The 27,059-nt window shown below is 42.8% G+C and overlaps 1 protein-coding gene across 1 annotated transcript in view; it reads right to left on the reverse strand.

Annotated features, from left to right (window-relative positions):
- RCL1 (RNA terminal phosphate cyclase like 1) overlaps positions 1 to 25,740 on the reverse strand; it is a 31,871-nt gene extending 6,131 nt beyond the window's left edge. Inside the window, exons 1-8 of the mRNA XM_048292118.1 lie at positions 25,569 to 25,740; positions 22,882 to 22,953; positions 21,864 to 22,039; positions 15,721 to 15,795; positions 13,943 to 14,067; positions 12,720 to 12,845; positions 11,048 to 11,204; positions 2,058 to 2,161 (exon numbers count right to left, since the gene is read on the reverse strand). Coding sequence (XP_048148075.1) covers positions 2,058 to 2,161; positions 11,048 to 11,204; positions 12,720 to 12,845; positions 13,943 to 14,067; positions 15,721 to 15,795; positions 21,864 to 22,039; positions 22,882 to 22,953; positions 25,569 to 25,716 — 983 coding nt within the window. The 5' untranslated portion in view covers positions 25,717 to 25,740. The remainder of the gene's footprint in view (positions 1 to 2,057; positions 2,162 to 11,047; positions 11,205 to 12,719; positions 12,846 to 13,942; positions 14,068 to 15,720; positions 15,796 to 21,863; positions 22,040 to 22,881; positions 22,954 to 25,568) is intronic.
- Between the last annotated feature and the right edge of the window lie 1,319 nt (positions 25,741 to 27,059).

A 27,059-nucleotide genomic window follows, 5' to 3' on the forward strand; every position in this document is an offset into this window, starting at 1 on the left:
AGTAACAGCTCATGGCTTGGATGGGTGCCCTCTTCACTGGGTATGTCTGTATGGTTGGGACCAGATAGTGGTGGTGGATAGAGTTACATCCAGCTGGTGGCCGGTCACCTGTGGTGTTCCCCAGGGCTCAGTACTGGGGCCAGTTCTTCATCAATGACCTGTACGACGGGATTGAGTGCCCCCTCAGTCAGTTTGCAGATGACACCAAGATGGGTGGTAGTGTTGACCTGCTGGAGGGTAGGAGGGCTCTGCAGAGGGATCTGGACAGGCTGGATCGATGGGCTGAGGTCAATTGTATGAGGTTCAACAAGGCCCAGTGCCGGGTCCTGTCCTTGGGTCACAACAACCCCAGGCAATGCCACAGGCTGGGGCAGAGTGGCTGCAAAGCTGCCCACAGGAAAAGGACCTGGGGGTGCTGGTGATGATGCCTTTTCCTGGTCTTAAAATCAAGAGTCATACACTGTTAGAAGTGGAAAAGGGATTTTACCTTTATTTTAAGGATCCTTAGGTGTACACGTCCAGGTCATATACATCAAGATGCACCCTGCCCCAGTCTGCCCCCAAAGATCGGGTATAACATTATATTAGCATATCTATCAAAGATTCCCCAATGAGAGGCTCAAGTGAGCCCCCCTCCCCAAGGAACCTTCCCCTGGATGGTTCTATCTTGGTTTACAGAATATGTTCTGGAGAGGACCTTGGGGTCTGGGGCACACTGATCCCTAGCTACGAAGCTTCTAAAATGTTTAGTCTCTTAGCTCGACAAACAAGTCCAAGAATGTAGGGAAAAAGCACTAGGAATACAGAAGTTGTAAAAAGGTATAACAGGGGTATAAAAGAAAAGGCAAAAAATCTTCATGGCATCAGTGACAGCAGCTGAACATGAGCCAGGGTGTGCCCAGGTGGCCAAGAAGGCCAATGGCATCCTGACAGCAACAGTGTGGCCAGCAGGACCAGGGCAGGGATTGCTCCCCTGTACTCGGCACTGGTGAAGCCACACTTGAATCCTGTGGTCAGTTCTGGGCCACTCTAAGAAAGACATGGAGGTGCTGGAGCGCGTCCAGAGAAGGGCAATGGAGCTGGTGAAGGGTCTAGAGAGTAAGTCCCATGAGGAGCAGCTGAAGGAGCTGGGCGTGTTTAGCATGAAGAAAAGGAGGCTCAGAGGAGACCTTACTGCTCTCTACAACTCCCTGAAAGGAGGGTGTACCCAGGTGGGGCTCAGTCTCTTCTCCTAGGCAACAAGTGATAGGATTAGAGGAATTCGCCTCAAGCTGCACCAGGGAAGGTTTAGATTGGACATCAGGAAGAGTTTTGTCACTGCAAGGGTTGTTAAGAATTGAAATGGGCCACCCATGGTGGTAGTGGAGTCACAATCTGTAAAGAGTTAAAGAAACAACCAGACCTAGCACTGTGGTCTAGTTGAGAAATAATGTTCAGTCAAAAGTTGGACTTGATGACCTTGGACATCTCTTCCAGCCTTGATGATTCTGTGATTCTGTAACCTGTGTTTACAACTAGCAATATAAGAAATTTATTTCTTTCTATCCTCTGAACATCTAACAGCTGCAGACAAATCTTTAGTAAAAACTGAGACTGAAGGACCTGCTGCCTGATAAAACCTTGAAATAGCACATAGCTCCATGAACTGAAGTCTTAAGCTGTTTCATAGGAAAAATCACAGCTTTAGAGTTTGACTAGCCCTTTGAAATACGACATTTAATGAGACAGCTACAGAGAGAGTACTAGGGAAAACATAGTGGTGTATACTAGGCACCAAAAAGCAAACTGATGTACACATACATTCCAGGTCAAGAACCATCAATAAATCCTGTCTCTGCAATTCTCAGAAACAGGAATAATACAGAACAGTAAGGGACTCATCTAACACGTAGAAACAAACTCGAGGCAACTTACACCACTTGTCTCATTTGAAGTCAGGTACAAGTTGTTCTATTTGTAACCACAGGCAAAGTCTTCCATATATAAAAATAGCTGTGTGCAACAAAACTAGTGAATTAAAACACGACTGTGTAATTTAACTGAACAAAACAACTTACGTATATGGAGATAGAGGTCCCAACAGGACTTTGGAAACATCCCGCTGTCCAAGGGTCATAAGGAGCAGAGCAAGGCTCTGATTTGTTGAATCTACACAGCCTCCCTGCAAACCAAAATGTTTTCATAATTAATCTCTGTACAAACCAGAAATTTAGATGGGAGGAGAGTAACAAAGGCAAAATATACACTTAAAAGGCTGAAATACCACTCCCAATTTTTAAGGGCCAAGAAGATAAAAATCTAGATTTTTTAACAATGACAAATTCATTTCACATGGCTGGCTGGGAAAGGAACAGAACTAAAACAAAACCCAGTAAGAAGGTCACATTAAACATCCCTCCTAACCTGTTTTAACATCCCAGAGTGTAGACACTGAAGAATTTCTTTGCAGTAAATTGAAAAGAGGTATTAGCTCTAGTTCATATGCCTTTGAAGATACCATGAATTCCAGCATTTTATGATAATGGTAGTTACCTTTGGACAAATAGTTCAGTGTTAGCAGGTGCAAACAAGCAAGTTAAAAGTTATTTAGCACTTATCCACAAAAACACTTGCTGCTAACTTTTGTGGGTTTACATTTGTAAAACATTTCCCCTCCATAATTAAAATGGAAGATTTTTTTATTGCTAAGTGAGCGAGCCATACATAAAATTAAGTCGAACTACACATACTCCTATTTGACTGTAGTAAGTCATATATGCAAGGTAAATTGTACTGTATGTGGAAGGTGTTTACTATGATGCATACATTAATTGGAACCGGAAGACTAGAACTAGAAATGAGAATTGTTTACAAAGCTGGAATATAAATTTAAAGGGATACTTCCAGTCAAGACTGCTGTAGAGAGAATTTACCAACTACTGCTATGCAAAACCACTGAAAACAGAAAAAATATCTGATTATATTGGACTGTCCTTATATTCATACTGATCCACAGCCACATGAAATCTATGAACAGTTTTCTGCTGCATCAGGCCTAATGCTAAGTCCTCTGAATAGGGTCTCTGAAGAGAATGAAACTAAAACCTCATCTTTCTAAAACCAAGTTCTGTAATGAGGTAAACTGACAGTTACCTTTGTCGACAAGGAAGGTAACCTATCATAATTTCAAGAGATAACACTAGCCAAAAAGTCAATAAATTTTGCACTAGATAGATTAAGAAAATCAGTCAATGTGACAACCTTGGCACATTTACTCAGTGAGAGGCAGAAAGGAGAACCTTTCCAAGGGGAGATACTGAAGATTTAATTTTCGAGATGGCCTTGCTTCTGTGTGACAAGCCTCAGCTCCATTCTTCTGAGAAAGTCTCTGCATTTCATACAACTAACTACACCACAGCGAAATAAGTAGCTTTATAACATTCACTACCATGACACAACTCCAAAACATGCTCTTACAGCAGTACTTGGCCTTTTAACTGTGTGAACTTGCCATATCAAAGTGAAGTTCACGTACTCAACCTAATGCCTTCTATGGGACCGATAAAAATTGTGCTTTATCTTGAGTGAACAGGGTATCTGCAGAATTTGCTGGTGCAATCTAGAGCCACAGATCTCACCAGTTGTATTTGCCAATGAGAAACATGTACGAGAAGCAGATAAGAGTTTGGTAAGGAGTACTCATGACACCGGACTGTCTGTATTTGTAGTTCAGTTAATAATTCAAAAATGCTCATTATTTGGATGAAAATTTTACATTTTCTGTGCTTGGTTTTTTGTTTCTCTACAGCTGAAGACATTATAAAATGTTTTTGTAATCAAATTTATACAAAAGCTTCAGTCAGCATGGAGACAAACATGTCCTAAGCAATATATCAAAACACAATGCATCCACCATGTCCTACATGCAGCAAGAGCTCTCTTGCTGCAGCGAGTCAGTCATCCCCAGTACTGCTGTGCAGTAGCAATCTGTTATCCCCATTTGTGGTGGTGCACTCCCCCCTGTCCCCTTGGGCCACTCTACGATCTCCTCAGGAATTCTCATTAGACATTGACCTTGATTAATGGCTCCTGGGCAGTTAAGCTCACCTTGAGCTTATCAGAAACAGTCTGTTCCTAGGAACTTCCGCCTAACGAACTGCTGTTTTCTAATGAACAGCCTTGGAACATTATTTTTGTCTAAATCATAGCCCAGGTGGAACAATACTATTGTTAGTGTACCTTTTGAGGAAAATTTCAGTAACAACTGACCCAGATTGCGGCCAGGATGGAGAGAGAAGGCTAAAGCCAAGCATCTCACAACCCTTTAGGCAGCAGTACTAAGTGAGGGTCCTTGAGTTCTCCTGGACCACAGCAGGCTGCACCAGCGCCTCCCTCTAATGGTACGGCTCTTGAAGCTCAACAACCCCCAAGTCTCCAAATCTTGGAGGACAATCACCAAAAGCTGTTGACAGGGCCTGGGCTGATACACTCAACCCTCAAAGCTTAACCTTTCACCTGTTGACAGGTACAGAGGCATCTGACCTAAATATTTTACTGAACTTGAGGGGAATTTTTATCCTTTTCATATACTTCTTTGTGTCTATGTCTGTGCATGTATGAATTGATCTTAGTACATTACAGCAAGTGTGGTATGAACGTTGCCATCTCTTAATTTACAACTAAGTTACTACTGTGCTTATAGTAAATCTTACCGAATCATTTTGTAAATGTTAGTCACAGAATCACAGAATGTTAAAGACTGGAAGGGATCACAACAGATCAGCTGGTCCAACCTCCCTGCTCAAGCAGGATCACCCCAGGGTGCATGGCACAGGATTGCATCCAGACAGTTCTTGAATATCTCCAGTGAGGGAGACTCCACAGCCTCTCTGGGCAATCTGTTCCAGTGTGCAATCACCTGCACTGTAAAGGATATGTAAAAATATCTTCCTCATATACAGGTGGAACTTCCTGTGCATTCGTTTCTGTCCATTGCCTCTGGCCCTATTGCCTGGCACCACCAAGAAGAGCTTGGATCCATCTTCCTGGCATCCTCCCTTTAGATATATTGGAAAGATCCCCTGTCAGTCATCTCTTCTCAATGCCAAACAGGCCCAGTTCTCTTGGCCTTTTGTCATAAGAGAGATGCTCCAGTCCTTTAATCATCTTTGTCATCCTCCTCTGGACTTGCTCCAGGAGCTCCATGTCTCTCTTGTCCTGAGGAGCCCAGAACTGGGCACAAATCTCCAGATGTGGCCTCCCCAGGGCTGAGTAGAGGGGCAGGATCACCTCCCTCAACCTCCTGGCAATGCTCTTCCTAATGCCCTCCAGGATACCACTGGCTTTCTTGGCCACTAGGACATGCAGAGCTGGCTCATGGACAGCTTGTATTCCATCAGGATCCACAGAGCTGCTCCCCAGCAGGCCAGCCCCTAGCCTCTGCTGGTGCCCAGGGTTTTTCTTCCCCACATGCAGGACTCTGCACTTGCCTTTGTTGCATTTCAGAAGGTTCCTCTCTGTCCATCTCTCCACCCTGTCAAGGCCCTTCCGAAGGTCTGCACAGCCCTCTGGGGTATCGGCCACTCCTCCCAGCTTTGTATCGTCAGTGAACTCACTGAGGAGGCATTTGTACAAAGGCAGCATTCACTAACTCTGCCCCCTCTGTGTCCTGTGTTAACACAGTCCCCCTCCCTTTTAGTATCAGGCCCATATTATCCTTTTATCTTTTGTTATTGATGTATATGAAAAAGCCCTTCTTGCTGTCCTTGACATTCTTTGCCAGACTTAATTCCAGGTGGACCTTGGCTTTCCTTGTCTCATTTCTACTTACTCTGACAACCTCTCTATATTCATGTCAAGTGACCTGACCCTGCTTACAGCTCCTGTGTATTTCCAGCTTACCCTTGATAATGAGAGGAGTTCTTTATTTATCCATCAGGTCTCTTTTCCCCTTTGCCTGATATCTTGCACATTTGGATGCATTGTTCTTGAGCCTGGAGAAAGTGATCCTTGAATATCAATCAACTCTCTTGCACCCCTCAAGGTCTCTTGGACCCTGTGAGGCTTGTTTCCATGACATTCTCCACGAAGATCTCCCTGAAGAAGCTAAAGTTAGCTCTCCTGAAGTCCATGGCTGTAAACTTACTGCCCTGCTTTCCCCTCATCCTGCTGAGGATGAGGTACTGAATTCCACACTGCACACCTCCAGCAAGGCCTTCCCTGTTTGTTAGTATGAGTTGAGCAGCACACCATTCCCTGTGGGATTCTCCACTGCCTGTGTCAGGAAATTGTCATCAGTGCTTTCCTGGAACCTCCTGGGCTGTTTGTGTTTCACTGTGCTGGTTCTGCAGCAGATGTCAGGGTAGTTAAAGTCCCCCAAAAGAACCAGGGCCTGTGATGTTGAGGCTGCTTCATGGTGCCTGTAGGAGGCCTCATTTGCTTCCTCCTTCTGATCAGGCAGCAAACACCCACAACAGGGTGCCTTACTAGTCTGCCCTTTTATCCTGACACATAAGCTCATCATCCAACCCAAGACAGAGCTCAATATGTTCCAGGTGTTGCCTCACACAGGGGACAAGTCCACCACCCTGTCTTCCTGGACTGTCTCTCGTTTATGACAACATTCCAGTCACATGAACTATCCCACCATGTCTCTGTAATCACAATAAGATCAAAGGCCTGTGACTACATGCAGGTCTCTAGCTCATCTTGTTTGTTCCCCATACTGTGTGCACTGGTGCACATGCACTTTACAGAAGTATTTGATTGTGTCAACATTCCAGTAGTCAATGATTAAATGCTGCTACATCCTTTAGACAAATCGTTGATCAAGTCTGAGGGTACATTTGGCAAGGGGTCCACTTTTGGGACCCAAAGGGAGGATCTCCCTTACTCCTTCTGCAGCATCATCCTTTTCCATCCTTACCCTTTTGCATTCCCGTTCTCTGCATAAATCATTGTAGATTCATTCTAATCCAATTTTTCTTTATGTGCTTCATCTGTATAGTAAGCAATAGTGAACCTTGCCATCAAACTTTGTTGCACGTCAACAAATTTATACAAAAACTTGCTTTTGTTGCTACTTTTGCCAGTGATTTAAGTGATCTAAACCACTCATTTGTAACACCATTCCTACATAGGCAGTTCCTAGACAGTGACATTAAGTGATTACTTGTAATCTAATGACTGAACAGTAACTTCTGCCAAATGAAGGACTTAACACTCACAAGGAGGCCAAGCCTTTTTCTATCAATCCACCTGCTTACTCAAGAGTGAAAAATTAAAAACAACACTCCCAAAACAAATGGGATGGGCAAAGTCGGAGCCAAAAACATTTGTTCCAAAATAGCTGGCACTCATTATCAATGTAGAATGCTGCTTCTAGACTGTATTAATTCAGTTTATGGCAGTTTCTCCATTATTGTTTACACTGACTACAGAGCCAGATCCAGCTAGTTGTGACAATTAGACATAGATCACTTAAAATCCCATCCATTTTTACATGTTATACAAATACTACAGCTGACATGTACATACAAATATCACAACTCTGTGTATTGGACAACAGTGTTTCAAAAAGGTTTATTCTTCTGAGCTTGAGCCTGTCTTTGATTGAGTGTTAGTTATATTTTGGCATACATGCAATTTCCCCCTTTACCTGTGCGGTACATATTTGCAGGACTCAGTAATTTGTTATGTGTAGGGTAACAAATTATTGCAGAGGGTTTGTATTTAGGTTTTTGGGATTTGGGGTTTTTTTCCAGAATAATGGAGCAGAACCTTACTACACTGAAGTAAGACCATCTTGAAAATTACGTCATCAGTGAAATCCTTCACTCATTTTAGCTCTAGTTCAATAAATCCAACAGCCTTAGCCCTCCTGCCCTTCCAAGATCCCCCAGCAACTCGGCCTTTCTTCATTAAAGAATTCAGCCTCAAACAGGTATACAAACTCCCCTATTTTTCATGATTACAAAGAATATAAAAATTAAATCCTTTTCCAGTTCTTCCAGGCCTTTCCATTCTGCCAATTACTCTCTGTATAAAGCTCCCATAAACAATGCCTTTCAAAGACAAGAGTTAAAATCCTTACTGGCCTTCCACAATTAAGCTTCAGAAAGAACTGCATATGGATTTGTAATGACAATGCTAATCAGTCACTCCATTGTCCCCTCTTGCAGAGCCACTGCAATTAAGGCACTGTGCCACTTATCATTAGTCAATTAGCTCTGACATCTTTCCATCAACAAATGTGCATCAAAAAAGTTCTGCTGATTCCAAGAATCATACAACCTATTTAATTTCCTTTTGAAGGCTTAATAAAAGAACATTTAGCAAGACTCAAATCCTTAGATTTCCTAGGTGGTAAAGTTTAGACAATAGCAAGTGCTTTATGAAACATCCCTGGACCCCTTTCAACAGTAATGAACTCCAGCAGATTTAGGTGATCCCAACACCTAAAGGTGATCCCTTTTAAAGAGAATTGTCTCCAGTGCTCTCAGGCTGCCCTTGTCTGGTCAACCCTCCCTGGCTCCCACAGCATAGTACCTACTGGCAAAAACACAGATGATGAAATAATCTCATAAAGAGAAGATCTAAACACAAGAAAATAAATTCTCCCTTTGAGCCCTGTATTCAACAAGTAGGTCGGCGTAAAAAGACATGGGATATAGAGACTGCCCATTCAGAGCAATTTATTCTTGCTTTCTCAAATTTTTAGTTTCATTAAACATATTATCTAGGCAAACATAAAAAAAATAGTGTATTAAACCTAAACAAACACTGCACACTTTGCAATATGTTTTTATATCCTCTCTGGGTTCAACACTAAATCAAACAGACCTAATAAAAACAAACAAACAAAAAAAACCCCACAAAAAACCAAATGTCCAAAACCCAAACACTCTAAAAAAGCCCATCCCAAAACAAAAAACAAACTAACCCCCAAAAAATACAAAAGAAAGAAAATGAGAAAGTAACCTTCTCTTTCAACATTCAGGCTAGCACTGTATGACCACATATCATACATAAATTCAAATGTGTATTCTGAAAACTACATAACAAAACCCATCATATTGCCTATGGTAGAGGGAGAGGGGAATTCACTAAATAACGGCTAAGCACTCCAATAGATAACTAGCACAATAGCCAAAAATGCTAGCAAACTAGAATTTTTCCACAGTGAGCTGCTGTAGTGAAGGACAAACAGCCTGTAGTCTGCACTGCATTTTTCAGTCACCCACACATAAGACACCCACACATAAAAGAGTCTTCCAGGAGCACCAGCAGTATCATAGCAAGCCACAGCTAACAACCCCACTCACTCAGAATCTGATCCTCAAAGACACCGAAACCTGGTAGCCTATTACTTTATGATTCAAAGACTTGCCTGACCCTGCTTCCTCCTCAAATGTTTTTTTCCTGCTGCCTTGAGAGCCTTACTACCCTTTGCAGAATTTGACTCATCATATTGAAATGGCTGCAGCACACTAAAGGAGAAAGTTACTTGCTTTAGGCCTTTCCAGCCCTCTTCATTTCATAAGTTCTCTGACATCTGACTCTATGCAAAGCGTAATATCTGGACAAATTCTCCCACTAGTTTTAATCTGTCAAGTGCTGAACTGCTTCCAAAGGGAAAAAAATACCTATTGCTGCTAATAAAAGTATGTGGAAGCTGGATTTTTGATGTCTCTGGACATCTGACTACCTGAAGATATTTTCCAAGACATTTACACGAAGCAACAGATGTACCAAAAGATTTGTACAATTTACCCCTGAAATAAAAACAACTACGTGACACTACATAATTCCAGAAACAGACGTATGTTTCAGTCACTAGTTGTGACTACAGTCTCCACACATGCTGGACTTTCAAATGCCGGGCGTCTAGATTGTACCCAGAAACGTGGAAGAAGATTCTGTTGGTGGCATTTCTATGAGATAAGAAACCTGGGCTAGAAAAGTTCTTTAGCAACACAGTGCATATACTGTATAAACAAAGAAAAAATATTAATGGAAGACTGGAAAAAGTGACCAGATGATAATTCAAACAGATGAAGGATTTGCAGCAGGGAAAGGGAAAAATAATATGGGCACAGATGAACAATCTGTCACAGGTATGGATTTGATTTATGAGGCTGAGGGGCATTTTTGTAATTAACTACATTCCCTAATACAGAATCTCAATAATGGCAGTCTTAATGCTTTGCAAAGTCAGACAGGTTATTACAGTACAGAGTAACTACTTGGTTTTTAAAATAATGAGTAAAATTTGTAGATGACTGCCTCCTAAAGGCCAAACGTATTTTATCAATACTGAAAAACAAGTTACTTTAATATTTGTGGAGATACAAAACAAAGTGGCTGGAAGGCTCTTTATTAAATTAGAAACTCATCAGGGTGCTATCTGCCAAGTCATTTGCAAGACTGAAAGCTGCTCATCTGTAAAATTCTTGCCACATCTGAAAATCATTTTAATTAAGGAAAAAAGCTATGCTGAAGAAAACTGCCATGCACTTAGAATTCCTAAGTAAACACCATCCTCGCTCCCTTCCAACAACCCATTCAGCCAATTCTTCATACAACCAACAATTCTCAGCACGTTTGACTTTGTCATCATCATCACAAAGTGGTCAACATGGAGGCCTGCTGGGTTTTTTCCCCCTTCTGCTCCCTCCTATGTTCTTCTACTCATAATGTCCCATTCCAACCACTAGTTTAGAAGCACTGGCTATATTACCAATCTATCTTATTTTAAAAATTAGCAGCCCACACAAAGCTAACTGAATTCCATTGCAGACAAAAAGCAACAGAAGAAGAATTTCCCAGTCCCATGTTTCAAAATAACACATATTAGACACTGGAAATAACTTACCCCAGTAAGTGATTACACTGTTAAAGGAACCATTCAAAACTGCTTTTTACCTGGATGAAGACACTGGCAGCATCAGATCATTTGTCTGTTTGGATCTGAGCGTGTCTGAGGGTACCACCAAACCACCTATCCCTTTACCAATTTTATCACCTCCTTCCCTTACATCTATATACGCAAAACACATTGGCCACTTACTCTGTAGACCTCCTCAAGCAGCAGCTTAGCACAATTCTGGCCCAGTTCCTCAGGAAGCACAGCTGCTCCCTGGCCCTGAGGGTTTGAGGCTAGCTCAGCACTGAGAATAGTGCCATTGACGGTTTCTGCAGTAAGGCACATGCCAAAACCTGGTGATCTGAAAGAAAGGGAAAAAGTGCATTTGATTTAAGGATGAAACTGGAGTAATGAGCCAAGAACTTCAAGTCATAAACAGCTCCTCCTACAGGATGACAAACGTCCTGGTTGATAGAATAGATTCACTCTGGAAAAAGAAAATTAACAGCAGTATTTAAAAGTCGAACCCAGTACCACTTGCCACAAAGCCCTCTATGCTGGCTTTTCCTGGGCCAAACTCTTCAAACAGGAAAAACTAAAAAGAAAATAAAAAGCCATCCATCTCAGAAATGCTATTTTTTTTTTTAATAAAGGAGGGTATCTTTCACATTTATTTGTGTTTGATAAACATTTCAAAGGCATCTGGTGTTTCTTCTCTGTGACATTCAAAACCAAAACGACCCTCCTTTAAGTCTTCAGCTCTTTCCCCTTAAACCTCAATATTTAGCAAGATTAGACCAATTAATATCAGGGATACTGGTGTCATACTGGACTCATACTTAAGATGAATGTCACAACACAGTAGCATCAGAAATCCAGCCATGTTGAAATGGATTCAGTTCCTCTCCCCAAGCTGTTGTTTATCCCTCTTCATGAGCTACATGTAGTAAAAATAATGTTGCTGTCCCAATTCATTTGACTTTTTAAATTTTATAAACAGATGAACAAAAAATTGAGACCCCAAAACCACACAGCTCCCAGAAAAATTTTTACAATTCTGATCCTATTAAACAGTCTGGAGCCATTAGTTACAAACCTGGGATATTAAATATGATGAAGGATTGGAAAAGACAAAAAATACTAAAAAAAATATTTAACAATTCCTAGGTTTGTAAACTTTTGAATCTAACAAATTTTAAGGTAATATTTCAAAAATCAGAAACAGTGAAAGAAAACATGCATGCCTGCATTTGACCATACAGGCAGAATGCAAACAAATGAGTTATCCAGAATCTTTTAACCTCAAGGAAGAATGACAAGAGGACAACAGAGATGACAGATACCAGCAAAATTGTCTGAACTGCATCCACCACTTCTGTCTTCTGCCAGAAGTGGAAGTACAGTAAATTAATTTTTCAGTCCTCACTAGTGAGAAGACACTCCTTCAGCCATTCAGCAGAGGACAACCCATACTGCTTTAACACTTCCTTAAGACACCTCGGTCTCATCCTTAATATTACCATTTCCATCAGAAGGTGTACAGTCAGCTTTGAGTGTTGGTTTCCTCAACATACCTTTGATCTTAATCTCTCTTCAAAGCAACAGATTTAAATATGAAGGGAGCTCAATTTGCCTTTAGTGCCAGCAATTATATATTGCATTCCTTGTTTAAGAAAACACACTTCTATCCCTGTTATATAAATAAAACAAATGTATCTAGTGAATCACCCTTTTTTTTCCTTGTGAGAAATATTTATTTCAAGTCAACAAAATCGAAGATTGTGATCTAAAACTCAGTAAAATTAGATCAGGACACCCTAGCAGATGAACAAATGCAGAATTACGTGTCTGTTTCCTGTAAATTCTGAATACTCACTTTCCAGAGCTGACCCCCTTCATATGATCTGTGTAGATATAGATGTCTGGGAGGAATTTATTCAGGATGCCCCTTGCAGATTCCACCATTCTGTTTGCCATCTGTGGTGACACCCGGACAGAGTATCTACGTTTCTGAGCTAAGAAATCCATTGTGGTCACAGAGAAATTGAAAGCAGAGACTGACAAAAGTGAAGACACCCCAGTGCACTATTTCAGAAAATGTGTTTTATACATCTATTCATGGGCTCTTGTCCATGTTCCTGTACTTAGAGAACCATATGCACATAAGTGCTTTCTACAGTCTTTTCATCTAAATACACAGTTGTGACAGTGTGTCATAAAGTAAAAGAAGAAACAGGCGGCAAATCTGCACCTCTGGCACAAAATTTGGCCTCATTCCTGCTTTCTTTTTGAGTAATCAATGCCAGATCATGTTTAGGACTCCCAATCACAAATTAAATTACATGTTGGCCACCGCTTAAAACAGTTTTGTGTAAGAGATTTCTACCTTCTTCCTAAAATGACAGCAGATTCATGACAGATACCATTCAAAGGCCGCAAGAGAAAAATAAAACCAAAAAGAAACAAACCATCCAAAACTGACTAGATTTGCAGTTGTTTGAAAAAGTGAGGAGTTCACAACAGTATTTTGTGCCCTTATCTTCACGTGGAAGTAAAACCTTCTCCTCTTCCATCTGCAATGGTACTACCAAAGGCAAAGAGACAAAGAACTTTCTTTCAAAACACACCAAAAAGCTCAGTGTGTGCTGCAAGGTGTAAACTGAACTAAGATTTAAACTCCCATCCAGTTTCTGCTAAACTATTAACTGCCAAGATGTCACCTATTCAATGCACAACTAAACTACATTTGTTACTACTGAATTTACACACAAGGTACAATTTCTTTTAGTGCCGCTACATTATGTGATGGTATTTTAACTTTTTCTTGCTATTGAAAAGATTTTAAATACTGCTAATCAGTTTTAAATTTATTTACTTGCTTACAGATATTTTTGAACAGCAATGTTTTGAACACAGCAGTTTTGAGGCATGGTTCTGAAATCCAGTTGTATGACCCCTCCGTGTAATGTTACCCTGTGTTACCCAGATACATGCTCAGCAACATGGGTGCACTTCTGCGACTTGCAAGTTAGGGGACATTTTTTTAATAAGCAAACTCATTTAAAAGTAGAAAAACTGACTAACAAACAAAAAGGATACGCAGTTCCCCTGATGCGCTTGATTTTTCCAGGGTCTGTGAACTGAACAGGCTGCAAGACTTTTCTCACTGGGCAAGCAAACAGTATCTCTCCACCCCCTTTGGGAGGCATTCCTCTTCGGTTGATCTAGAACAAATAACGGAGGGAAAAAAGCAGGTTATTAAGTAGTATAAATTATGTATCTACACACCCCAAAATTACACCTTTATTTCACATAGTACAATATTAAAAAAAAAATTGCCCTAGGGTATATTACCATGTCCTGCAGCCATAAGGAGGAGGAGGGGTGAAGATCCAGCAGGCAGGAATTGTGCAGCAAGATTGATTTATTTAATAATTTTACAAACTCTTTTATAGACTTTTTTCTTCATAGTCTAATTGGACAAAGGATCAGCCACCCCTTGGGGGTGATTGGCTAAAGTCCTTTGTCAAAAGTCCATTGTCAAAATATTTTTCTACTATACTATAAACAAGACTTTTCAAGGCTGCAGTTGTTTGGTTGTTTACATAACTCTGTTACCTCTTCTGTGAGAAAGAAAAGTCTCTAACGGGCTTAGAAAATAGCAAGAAAATCCTTGCTAGCAGCATTTTTGTATCCACAATACAAAATGTTTTAAGTAGGGACATTGTAGGGACATTATGTGAATACAGGCAAGAAAACTACATCCTATAGGCAGAAACGGATTTCGCACCAAAACTAAAAGCAGGCGTTGATTTCCTTTTCACTCTCACATATAGTAAGGCATGGCTTCTCAAAAGGAAACAGTGCAAAACCAAACAAAAACATCTTTACCGAAACAACCTTGGCTCGAGACTTGTCTCTATAGCAAATCTGCACCTTGCTGCTGAGGAGACTAGAACTACTCGATTTGAGCTCAGTTGGTTAGAGTATGGTGTTGATAATGCCAAGGTCATGGCTTTGATCCCCATATGGGCCATTCACTTAAGAGTTAGACCTGATGATCCTTACAGGTCCCTTCCAACTCAGAATATTCTGTATGTGAGGGACTAGAACGAAATCATTCCCACTAACAGGTCTGTTTAGCCTGACCCAGTCCCACCATTCCAAACCAAGGGTGGAGCTGAGACATGGGCCAGTGAGTGGGTCTGGGTAAGGAGGCCCACAGACAGACAGGGCAGGGCTGTGGGGAGCTGGAGGCCAGCCCTGCTGCAGGGTCACAGGAGTAGAGGCTGACAGTGTCAGGACAATGACATGGGCACTTGGGCTATGGGCAGGGTGGGTGGAAGCACCCCAGCGTGAGGTTTTGCAGAGCAAGGCACCAGCAGGCCCCAGTAGTGCAGCCAGGCCCTTCACACATTTCTCCAATCTAAAAGAAACCTGAACATTGTTTTAGATCCGGATTTACTGGGCCTCTGAAGACTGTAGTCTTTAAGAAAAGCTTCTTTGCTGTATTTTCCAAACTGAAAGCAAACCTCAACTACCCAAATAGAGATCCAGCCCTCCTACAGGTGAAATGGTTAACAATTCTATTTTTACTCCCTAGCCCCAAGCATGGGGCAGAATGAACAAGTAGAAATAAAAAGATAATAAATGAACTGAAAAGCAACAAAAAGCAAAAGGTTTCTTAGTTTTCTTTGGAGACTAAGAAAAGTCACTACTTTCTCCTTACCCTCTCTATCACTGTGTGGCTCGTAGCCACAACTAATTAATTATCTGTTGTTAGAGACAGAAATCCACAGCAAGCACATAGCCCTGTGAACTACTTCAGGAGTATCATTTCAACACATGCTTGAAAAGAAAGGAGCAAACTGTCTTACCTTGATATCCAGACTTTCACCATCAATTCCAAACTTCTTCAGAAGGGGTAGAGCTGTTGCCTTAAGGACATCAACCTATGGAACACAGAATTTAGTAAACAGACTCTCTATTGGATGTTAGGTTAGTCAGTAATTTTAAAAATTACTAAATTATGAGGTAACTAATAAAGACAAGTCTTCTTCATAGAAGGTATTTTATGGGAAGACATAGGAATGCAGCACAGAGAGCTTCATCTAGTTAGACTACCACAGTACATCGTTACAAAAACAATTTCCTAGAACAAATTACTGGCAGATGGAATTTCCTATTCTGGCTTTCTTCCTCAGCCTGATTTTGAAAGCCATTATGTAAAACAGCTTACTTGTTTCTCTGAACATTGAAACATTTCTCCGAATATTTCTATTATTGAGAAAATAATATTCTTCTGTTATTACTACAAAATTCCTATAGCTAAATAAATTAATGCAAGAACCACTGCATTTTTTCAAACATCACTGCAAGAGCAGGCCCTTGATTTGACAGAAAGTTCAATCTTCTGTTAACAACTTCTTTTTACCTGTTTCTAAGAAACAAACGTTTATAGATAGCTTCTATCGAAGCACTTAAAAGAGTCTGAAGTGGGCAACACATAATCAATGTACTCCCTTTTAAGCCAGGTGCTCACCAGTTTTAGGTCTGAATAGAATTATCCTTGCCATTGCTCTTCCTAATTCCTAAGACTACAGGGACTGCCCTCTTCTTCCCTCTTCTGAAACTTCAGTAGCTTTGCCAAAAGTGATAAAAATTATTTAGCTGTGCAACAGCACAGGGAGTTACCCAAGACAAACAGCTGTGGATTGACAGGATCAGGACAACATGACCAAAAAGAAACTAAACACAGATGAAGGAAACAGTCATGATGTAGACAGCATTTGAGGAGGCAGATAAAAAGCACCCTCTTTTCCATGCCTTCAGCCAGAATTCACAATTCTTGAGCTTCCTTTTGTCTGCTTAGAAGAGAGTGCAAGCCACTGACATAATAGTAGCACAAATGTGTGAACATTCTGTTAGAGGTACCTGAGGAGCTATGAGTGTATCTTGCAGCTCTTGTTCTTCAAATCCTGCTGGACAACATACTGCCTTTCTTACAGAAAGGCAGTTGGTGGTGTTTTTAATGGTAGTATCAGTATTTGAATGCCTTCATTTTAAAAAAACAAACTTGTAAGCTAATGCTTAACTTTTTATACTTACAAAGTTGATGGTGTTTTACAGCCACGCCACCTTGATTTGGCCCTTCAGTGGTATTCATTAACTTTACAAATTTGACTTTTGGAGCAAAGCCTTTACTAACCTTCATGTGCACAAGCATGTGAATACCACTGGCAGAAGTTTTAACAAGCGATCTGGTTCAAATTAAAATTACACAACATTTCTGCCTCCTGCTTATGAAACAAAACATACCAGTAAAAAAGAAAAGCTTTACTGTGTAGGTTAAGAACTCAAAAAACTTCAAGACTTGTCACAGTTTTCAGTCCTCAAATTCCAGGCATAATACTTATAGGTACCAGACAGACAAATAATAAGACTGACTGTTCCAATTTTGCAGCCTAAATAGAGGAGGCAACCAGAAGTATTTGAAGAACAGGAAAGGGCTGTTCTGCCTCACAGACAAGTGGGGAATTGGGCAGGATGTGAAGTATTTCACCAAAAATCAGAAAACAGCAGCTCAACTGAGTTGTAAACCCATTTTTCTAGCCTTTTGCCTATCCTCAGCCATAAACCCCATCCTTCAGCTCCCCTTGGAGGGCAGTTTTCCATTTCAGAACAAACAACATAACATCAAGTTGCAGCAAAACAGATGGATTGTAAAACTGAGGGTATACCTCACCACAAATGACAACATGCTAAGTCCCATAGATACTGCTTATTTACAAAGCTGTGTAAATGCAAATCAATTCCCTTTAAAGAAATCTACAACAGCTAGGAAAAAGGAAGAAAAGTAACTTTTAGAATCCCTTATCCGGTGCAAAGATGTTAAAAAAAAACAACAAAAAACCCAGATAGCACTACAGCACATGGCTACCTAAGAAAGGGAAAAGCATCGGTTGGCCTGCATATCCATTAGCATTGCACAGATCATTGAGCCGCACCGTACATAAGTGTTGTTTCATGAAAAAGGGCCTACATTGGGACAAGGGGGAAGAGAAACAACAGAGTTTCACAAGGAAAAAAGAAAAGAAGGGAGAAGAAAACTCAGTAGGAAAAACTTGTTTTCTACAGACAACTGTTGAATTTTGATTAAGATTGAAGATTACTGCTCCTAAGTTAAAACTTCATACGCTAGTCTCATGTCAGCATGACAGTCATTTGAACTCAAAGCCCCATGGCATAGCTGTAAAAAACCTTCAATACTTGGAAACACAAACATTAAGAACAGTTATTCTAAAACAGGTTACTGCAGCTGTATCTAAATGTCAGAATAACAATACATAGAGACAGAAAGGAAAATAGGAGCTATCATTTGCGTGTCACCTCCATTTCCTTCAAAAACACACTTTACAAAGACACCCCCTGCATACATAATCACTACACAGAGAAACTTTTAAGTGCCTCAACCCAGTCCCACATGGTTGGTTCCACAAGCTACCCAGGGTCAGATCTCACCAGTGACTGCACGGGAGAACATAATGCAAGTGTAGGATGCCAATGAACAGTTCAGGCTGGTATTCCAAAGGCTTATCTCTTCCTGACAAGCATAAGCAAAGTAGTATTTCTCTCACCCATTTAGGATGTGTCACTCACACAGTAATAATACTGCGCAATATTATCGTAGAATCATGGAATGTTTTGGGGTTGGAAGGGACCTTAAAGATCATCTAGTCCCACATGCCCCTGCCTAGGGCAGGGACACCTTCACTAGACCATGTCCCCATCCAACCTAGTTTTAAACACTGCCAGGGTTGTGGCATCCACAACTTCTCAGGCCGATCTGTTCTGTCTAATAACACTCCCAGTAATGTGTATAATATTATCAGTAGTAATGTCACCACAGTCCCGCTTGGAACAAGTGCATGTTCAGTGGCCACAGTATTCTTTTGGACTTATACCAGTTGTCAAAGAGCTTTCCATTGCACCCTATTGGTGGGCTATTAATGTACGTAAACAAGCACTAAAGTAAACACACACTCATACTCCAGGAACCCAGCCTAACCTGTGCCTCACTGAACTCAGCTAAGTCTTTCCTTCCACAAGATATCCTTCAGAAACACTCTTCCTCTCACCTGGACCTCTTCTACTCTCCTCACGGCAGGAGATCCACAATATTCCCTTGCATCCACCTGACAAGGAGGTGTCTGGTAAAGAGCAACCTCAAACCACACAGCAATCACATCCCACAAATACTTTTGAGGCTGTGTAAAAGCCAAGACCTCAGTGCTGAGAGTGGACTTCACAAAGCCCAGTGGGTCAGCCGACTGTCCACTGCTACCTTGAGAGAAAGGTCACACTCCTCTGGTTGCACACATATTCCTGATACCTGCCTCATTGATGCCTCCCACTGGCTACAGCTCTTCATAAATTGCTCCACTTCCCCATGGGTTCACAAGTCCTGCCAGCAAACCTGCTCCAGCATGGGCTCCCCTCTCCACGGGCCTGCAGGTCCTGCTGGGACCCTGCTCCAGTGCAGGCTTCCCATGGGTTCACAGCCACATTCAGGCATCCACCTGCTCCAGCGTGGGGTTCTGCACAGGCTGCAGGTGGATGTATGTTCCACTGTCAACATTTATGGATTGCAGGAGGACAGCTGCCTCACCATGGTCTTCATTATGGGCTACAGGAGAATCTCTGCTCCAGCACATGGAACACCTCCTATTTTTCACTGACCCTGCTGTCTGCAGGGCTGTTTCTCTCACATATTCTCACTCTTCTCTCCAGTGGCAGGTTCCACAGTTCCAGCCCCCCACTCTTCCTCCTTAAAGCTGTTACCCCAGCAGTGCTACCACCATCACTGATGGGCTCAGCCTTGGCCAGCAGTGGGTCTGTCTTGGAGCCAGCCGACCTGGCCTCTGTTGGATGAGGGGGAAGCTTCTGTCAGCTTCTTACAGAAGCCACCTCTGTAGCATCCCAGCTAACAAAACCTGGCCATGCAAATCCAGTACAACCCACCCACTTGAAATAGAGATGTTCTTACATGAAAAGCAGCAGGGAAAACACCTAGCTCATTTTAAACTCCCACAATGTAGTCAGATTGGTTTGCCTTTCCATCTTCTCCTTGGAAAGCAGAAAGCATACAGATGGATAAACAAATTTAAGCATCCCTTTTTGGGCAAGCATAGGTAACAATTGTTCACCCAGTTTATAAACACCCTCTGTCTACTGAAAAATAAAAGCCCAAATCAAATTAAAACCCAGTTTCCATTTACTTAAGCATACAAATCAATCAGTGTAGCACTTAAATTTGTGCTCTTAGTCTCAACAACCAGCAGAGCCACATTCTATACAAAACAACTTGTAAAAGTCCTTAAAGTCCTTATGGGTGTGCACCAGGATTAATGTTTACTCAGGCAAGTTAAATAGACACAAACCAGGTTTAAACCCATTTTAGGAGCTGGTATTCTGTGATAACCACTTAAAAAGTTAAGAAGTATGAGTCACAGTAACTGAAGTTGTTACTGTGTTGTCACTAACAACTACTGTGTAGCTGCTACTACAGCACAATGAACTTAAGATGTAACTCTTTACATGTATTTTATTTACATTAGTGTCAGGAGCTTGGAGTCAGCTGATGTATGTCAACCCACTTGTCTGAGCTTTCGCAAGTGTGAGCACCCTTCAAACACAAACTGGCCTTAATTCTTGCACCGATTTGAACTAAGATAGTTTAACCTCAGGCCCATGTGACTGATGCCCAAAAGGGGATAATTTCCAGAATCAAGACTCAGTTGCTTAGATGAGTGTCCGAACTTCCTTGAAAGCAATATGAAATTGGACAACTCTTCATCTCCAGGTTATGCAAGAATTTCTCCATAGTGATTAAATAGTCAACAAAAAAGGACTTATTTGATTCTTACTACTTACCAGTTACATTAAGTACTTTTAATCGCAATGACTGAAAGGGTAGCAAAAAATGCTTCCTCTTTTTTTTCTTTTAGTGCTGTGTACAACCCACTTTGATTATCCTTTGACTCATATGGATGTCTTACAGAGACGCAGGTGAGAGAGTGAGTTTTTTAAATGACCAGGGAAGCACAGCTGAAAAGTCATAAATTCTAGCAGGACTCAGGGGCTCGTGTAGTATTGTAGTTATACTTCACAGGTATTTGTATTCACTTAAACTGGTTAAGTTTTCAGATGACTGTGTGTCCTTAACCTACTCAGAGGAAAACAGACAATGTCCAATCACGAGTCAAAAAGGAAAGAGTAATGCTGTTCTCTAAAAACAAGTTTATGTTGGGAGTTTTTGGAGAAAAATAAATAAAGAGCATAACCACTAATCATATTCAGCATTCTGAATGTCTCCCACAATTAGTTTTTGTAACAACACTGGTACAAAACAAAGGACTGCAGATCAGTAATAGAAATCAAGGCAAGCATTTCATAGCCATTTGACCTACCACACCTCTGGCATGTTTCTGAAGAACCAGAGAGTTATTACATACTTTTGTTACTGTAATTTCTTAATCACCATGTCACTTTTATTTCTAATAGAAAGAAGGCTTGACAGCAGCAGTGATATGACTATGTCCACATCCAACAGAAAAGAAAGATTCCTTCCTTTTTGCATTTTTTCAAATTTTAAAGACACTTTCTTCTTTATACAGTAAATACACATGTGGGTTAAGAGAAATAATCCATTGAAATCCTAAGAGAAGAGGAGAACCACACGTGTGGCAGGGCCCCACACTGCATTTAAAAGGAGTTTGCAGGGGAGAAGACAGGAGCAGTACAGAACTGAAAATCATAAGGGCAATTACAAACTGAAGTTTAGTGTGATACAGTTTAGCAGGTGCTTCTTTGACTGGAAGAGTTTGCTAATGCTGCAACAATGGATACTTCTGGGTGTGACAGATGATAAAAATGCAACATGTTTTAGACACTTCTTCCTAATCTTGTTATTTTAGGGGAAAAAAATATCCTCCTCTGATACTTAAACTTTAGTACTTACCGAAGGATCTACTTGATCATTTGTTACTCCCCTCAAGACAATCTTCAATGGGTGCTTCATGAAAGGTGCCAAGCAGAGCAAACTCTCCAAATAGTAGCCAATACCACGACTGGGGCTGCAGTCGTGTTCCAGCGAGCCTCCATACAGAAGACCAGGCTGATAATACAAGGTAGTACCTGGGGAAGAGGCCAGGGGAGCAAACCAAATGAGGGCACTGTAACAACACCGGCCATTACTACAGCATAAAAACACTTTGCAACAATGTATGTGGGCAAATCAGAGGCAGAAGACTATATGGAAAATGGTTGCACTTCCAGCACACTGTCTACATGTCTGCAGCTAATAAATGGGTCAACACATGAGTGTCTCTCTGTCCTGCACATCACTTTCCTCCTTTCCCTTCCCCCAAAACCAAGAGATTTCTTAGCAATCTCCAAGATGCTGATACAAGCAATTGCTATCCTCCACAGAAGCTAAACCTTCAACAGTTCATCAGGTCATTAGTGTCTTGGCATATTTGATGGTAATTCATTTGCTTTACCGACCAACTGAAAATCATCAGGATCCTTAAAAAAAAAAAAAAACAAAAAAACCCTCAGACCAGGAGAGGTTTTTATGTGGGATGCTTCTCACTCTAATCAAACCCTTTACTAAGCATGAATAAGCAAGCAGTCTGGCTAAGAAGTTTGCCTCTGTAGAGGGTAAATCTTCTTTTTCTTCTACAAAAATTGATTCTGGTACAGGAACCTTTCCCCACTATGAAATTCTGCATGCCTAACAAAATACTAATTTTAATTCTCGGGCAGTACAGTTTCCTTAGCTCTCTGCACTATGGTGGAGCACTGATGTTCTTGCATCTGACCAGTTATTGCAGAACTTGTCAACTTTGTTATTTCTGATCTTCTCAGTAAATCATATCTGAACACCTACCTCTGTCAAGACAAGACTTCGTTTCCACTGCAGAAACTGATAAATCCTGGAGACCAGAACAGACAAAGCAGAAAAAAACAGATCTTACCTGTTTGGTTTATTTCAATCCGTGAGCCATTGGTCACTTTGTCAATCAGGCGAATAAAACTTGCTTCAAAATCTAAGGAGTAAGAGCACAGACAGAATTATAAAGTTTCTTAAAAGTTCATCACCTTACTTGTATTTTTGCCCTTTCCTGCCTTCCACGACAGTAAGGCTACTCTCAAACTTCAAGTTGTGGTATAATGCTACCACATGTGAAAAGGCATCTGTAAAAACAGAGATGTTAATGTGAGCCTCCACGCTCATAAGCATCTCAAATCAATTGAGATGCCCTCAGATGAGGCAGCTAGACTAGTCACACTCCTCTCTCTGGCACACAGCACATAATACAAGTGGACATTTCTGACCACAGAGGCTTGAGAGATCACTCTTGCCCAGGATAAAATCTTTGACAATTTACATTTTGCTCTGTACAAAGCAAAACATAAAAATCATAGCAAACAGGATCCCATATATTGAAGCATGACAACCTAATAACAGCTTCACATAATTCTGTGTAAAAGTGTTAGCTTAAAAGAAGGGGACATTTAGACACGAAGTGATGCTGCTGCGTAGCTGTTCCACGAAGTTGTCTGCAGAGTCTAAAATTTTCCATTTCCAAAACAGTTATGGACATACTTAGGGCTAGAGAAACTAAGTCTTCCCACTGCCTCTTTTCTTGCTTCCTGTGTTCACTATACTGTAGCAGTTGCTGCGGAAGTAATTCCTCAGTTTCTCTTGATTGTGTGGACTCTTACTCAGAGGCAATGGAAAGGACAAGCAAATTTAACCAAAAACAAAACCAAAAAATACCAACCAACCAACACCAAAAAGGAAACAACAACAACACTAAAAAAAAGCCATCCCAGGAGGAATATGCTAGTATTCCAGCACCCCAGCATGGTACAGACCCAATATCAAGGAAGATAGGTGAACATATGCAGAATTCAAAACACAGGTAATTTTAAGAGCCAACAGCATCTGCATAATTGTTTATAGGTTGCAAAACTCCCTTAACAATAACCCCAAGTTATTTCTTACACAGAAATCAGATTTTTCTTTCTCTGTGTGACTGTAGGATGTAACAGATATTTAAACCACAGAGCTACCTGCAGAATTAACAGATTGTCAATATTTGCATAACATGATTGATGCCTCAGAACCAATACTGGTTCTTCTCTCTGTTATGACAATTTCTAAACTATGACAGCTTACATGTTTATAAAGTTTATATGACAGCACTGGAGCATCTTCCAGTGCAAGAGTGTATCCTTGTGAGCACACGTTTCACTCTTCAAGAACACCAGCAGCAGAGTTTACAAATGCTCCAGTAATGAAAAGTAAAAAAGAACTGCATGTTGATCAACATAAACCAGGATTTGTTGTTACTATTTTTCTGTTACAGTCACAGTTTACACTTGAAGCCATAATTTTAAAAGGCAGTTCAAATACTCTTTAAAAAACATGTCAATATCTACAAACCTCACCACCACCAAATGCTCCACGGTGATAATAAATACTTTGGGTCATGGTAAATGTTAAGTCAAGCACACAAGAATGCTTTGGCAGTTTCTGAGTAGATTTTTTAGCTACAAACTGAAGGCTCCTCAGGAGGCAGAGAAGCATCTACTCCTGTTCTGAACTTCACAACAGGGCTCCTTGCCCAAAAAATAACTGAACAATAATGTTTCTTCCTCAAACTCTATCCTATTGTTTCCTTACTTCAGTTTATGATGGAATTCATCCTGGTATGCCAAAGGCTTTGTACAAGAATGACGAGGGTCCTCCCTAAGAAAGGTGTCCCTGAAACAAATCTGCAGAAATGAGAATCAATGGATTTCACCTCTTTCACCTCTTTCACCTTTACTGTTTCGGCAAACCCTGACAAAAATCAAAGCATAAAATGTGACCCATTAAAACTGCGTGAACGTCAGCTCCCACAAACACACACAGCACACGACGCTTGGGCACAGGCACGTGGCAGAAACGACGGCCCGAGAGTCAGGGAATTAATTCTGCCATCCCGACTGTGAAGCGACCGTCACGGGGACGAGAACCGGGGCTGGAGCGAGGCTCACGCACACCGAGCGACCCGGTCAGAGCCCCGCCAGGCGCGGAGCGAACGGCGCTGCCCCGCGGGGCGGGAGAGGCGGACGGGCAGTGCCAGCCCCGTCCCACCGGGACGGCTCGGCAGGGCAGCACAGCCCCGGCCGCCCGCACCGGCCCTTGATGGCCCACTCCGGAGAAAAGCTGTGACCTCGGGAAAGGCAGGGCTGCCGAGCCGAGCCGAGCCGAATCAGCGGGACGCGGATGGTACTGCCCCATCCCCGCCCGCCCCGCCGGGCAGCGAGGCACAGACCGGCGGGTGTGTGACATTTCCCCTGCTCTGGCCTCCTTCACCGTCCCTGCCCGCTCCCAGGCCTCCTCCTCCTCCCAAAGCCCCGCGACCCACGTGTGACAGCTACACCGGAGATGGGTGTGCGGAGCGCCCAGGGGGAGAGCCCATCCACGGGGAGACACCGGTACGCAGCTGGGTGCCCCCTCCTCGGTGGGACCCGCCGAGATGGAGCCCGGGCTGTCCCAGCTCCCGCTGCGGGGTTGGCCCTGCTCGGCAGCAGGTCCCAGGCACAGCCGGCACCGGAGCTCCGCCGCCCCCCGACCTCCTCCCCCGCGGCCGCCGGTGCCGCCGCTCACCGCGGAGGCCGGGGTCCTCCTCCTTGGCGCGGATCTTGCGGATCTTCAGCGGGCGCCCGCTGAGCGTGGCCAGCACCAGGCGCTGCCGCAGGAAGTTGCATCCCGTGTAGCCGAGGCACTGCGCCTCGCCCGCCGCGCCGCCCGCCATCCCGCCGCCCACGTGGTTGGAACAGGAAGCGCTGGGACAGCGGCGGGGGCAAAGGGCAGGGGGCGGGCGGGCTCTGGGAGTGGTCGCACCGCCCCCGTGCTCCGCCTCGGCACGGACCGCGGCGCGGCCGGGAGCGCTCGGCGGCGGGGCCGCGGTGAGAAGGCTCGGGCTGATTGTCGCGACAGCGGTGGTAGCTTCTGCCTTTTCCTCTGCTCTCGCAGCCTGCGTGTTTTTAGTTGAAACTTAAGGAATGTGGAAGTGTCGGGAAATGTGTGTGACCGAAGCCCGGTGCCCGGCCCGCTGCTCTTCCGGGCGGTGCGGGCTCTCCCTCGGCGGGCGGGTAAGGACGGCCCGGAGCGGAACGTGGGGCCTGCACAAGGGTACTGTCCCCACATCGAAATGAGTCAGTTTCTGGGAACACGTTCCTTAGGCAGTACTTTTCAGTAATTCATCCCTGTCTACCTTAAGGAAAACTGAGCGGTGGAATGAGTCCTGCTTTCGGTCCTTAGGACGGCCTGTTTGCTTAATGACAGTGACAGGGTCCTCCTGTCCTTAAGGAGGAGACTGACTAATGCTTTCAGTCTCTTATGTTAAGAGAAACGTGGATTATAGTAGAGGTCTGACAATGTCGAATGTTAGGCTATATTTACGTGTCCAGAAAAAGAAGTTTCTTAGAATGGAATAGTCTAGTTGGAAGGGATGTACAAGAATCATTTAGCCCAACTGCCTGAGCACTTCAGGACTGACCCAAAGGTAAAGCAGGTTGGGGGCACTGTACAGATGCCCCTGTCATAGGTTAGCAAGCATAGTCCCGGAAGGGACGTCCTTGCTAAGGGGTGCTTACAGCTTCCTCTGGGAACTGATAGAACCTATCAGCTGGCCAGTTTGAATATGGACAATTCTCTAAGCCACTTAAAGTTGTGACCACCTCTGTGATCCACATTTAAGAATAGACAAACTCCCCCTCCAAGCTCTCTCTCGTTTCCGGCGCTGGCACAGGTGGCTGCGGGCCCCGTGTGGGGCCCAGTGGGCCCGGCCAGGCCCTGCTTGGGCCAGGCTGGGCTGGGCCACGGCCATCCTGGAGCCGATGGACCTGTTCCAGCCGTGGAACCCCCCCCACTGCCTTGCCGTGGGCAGCCGGAGCGGCTCGGCTCTCCCCCCCCTCCACTGCGATAAGAAAAATTCAACATTCCAGCTGCAAAGCTGCAAGGCCGAGGTGAGATTAACCTTTTATTGCTGTGAAGAGCTGAAAACCTGAGGGAAGAGAGAGAGGAGATGCTTAAAGCTGAAATTCTGTTGTGAAGCTATGATATATCAGAGTATCCTGTTGTAATTCCATGAAG

Source organism: Corvus hawaiiensis, chromosome Z, assembly GCF_020740725.1.
Source record: "Corvus hawaiiensis isolate bCorHaw1 chromosome Z, bCorHaw1.pri.cur, whole genome shotgun sequence".
Lineage (NCBI taxonomy): Eukaryota > Metazoa > Chordata > Aves > Passeriformes > Corvidae > Corvus > Corvus hawaiiensis.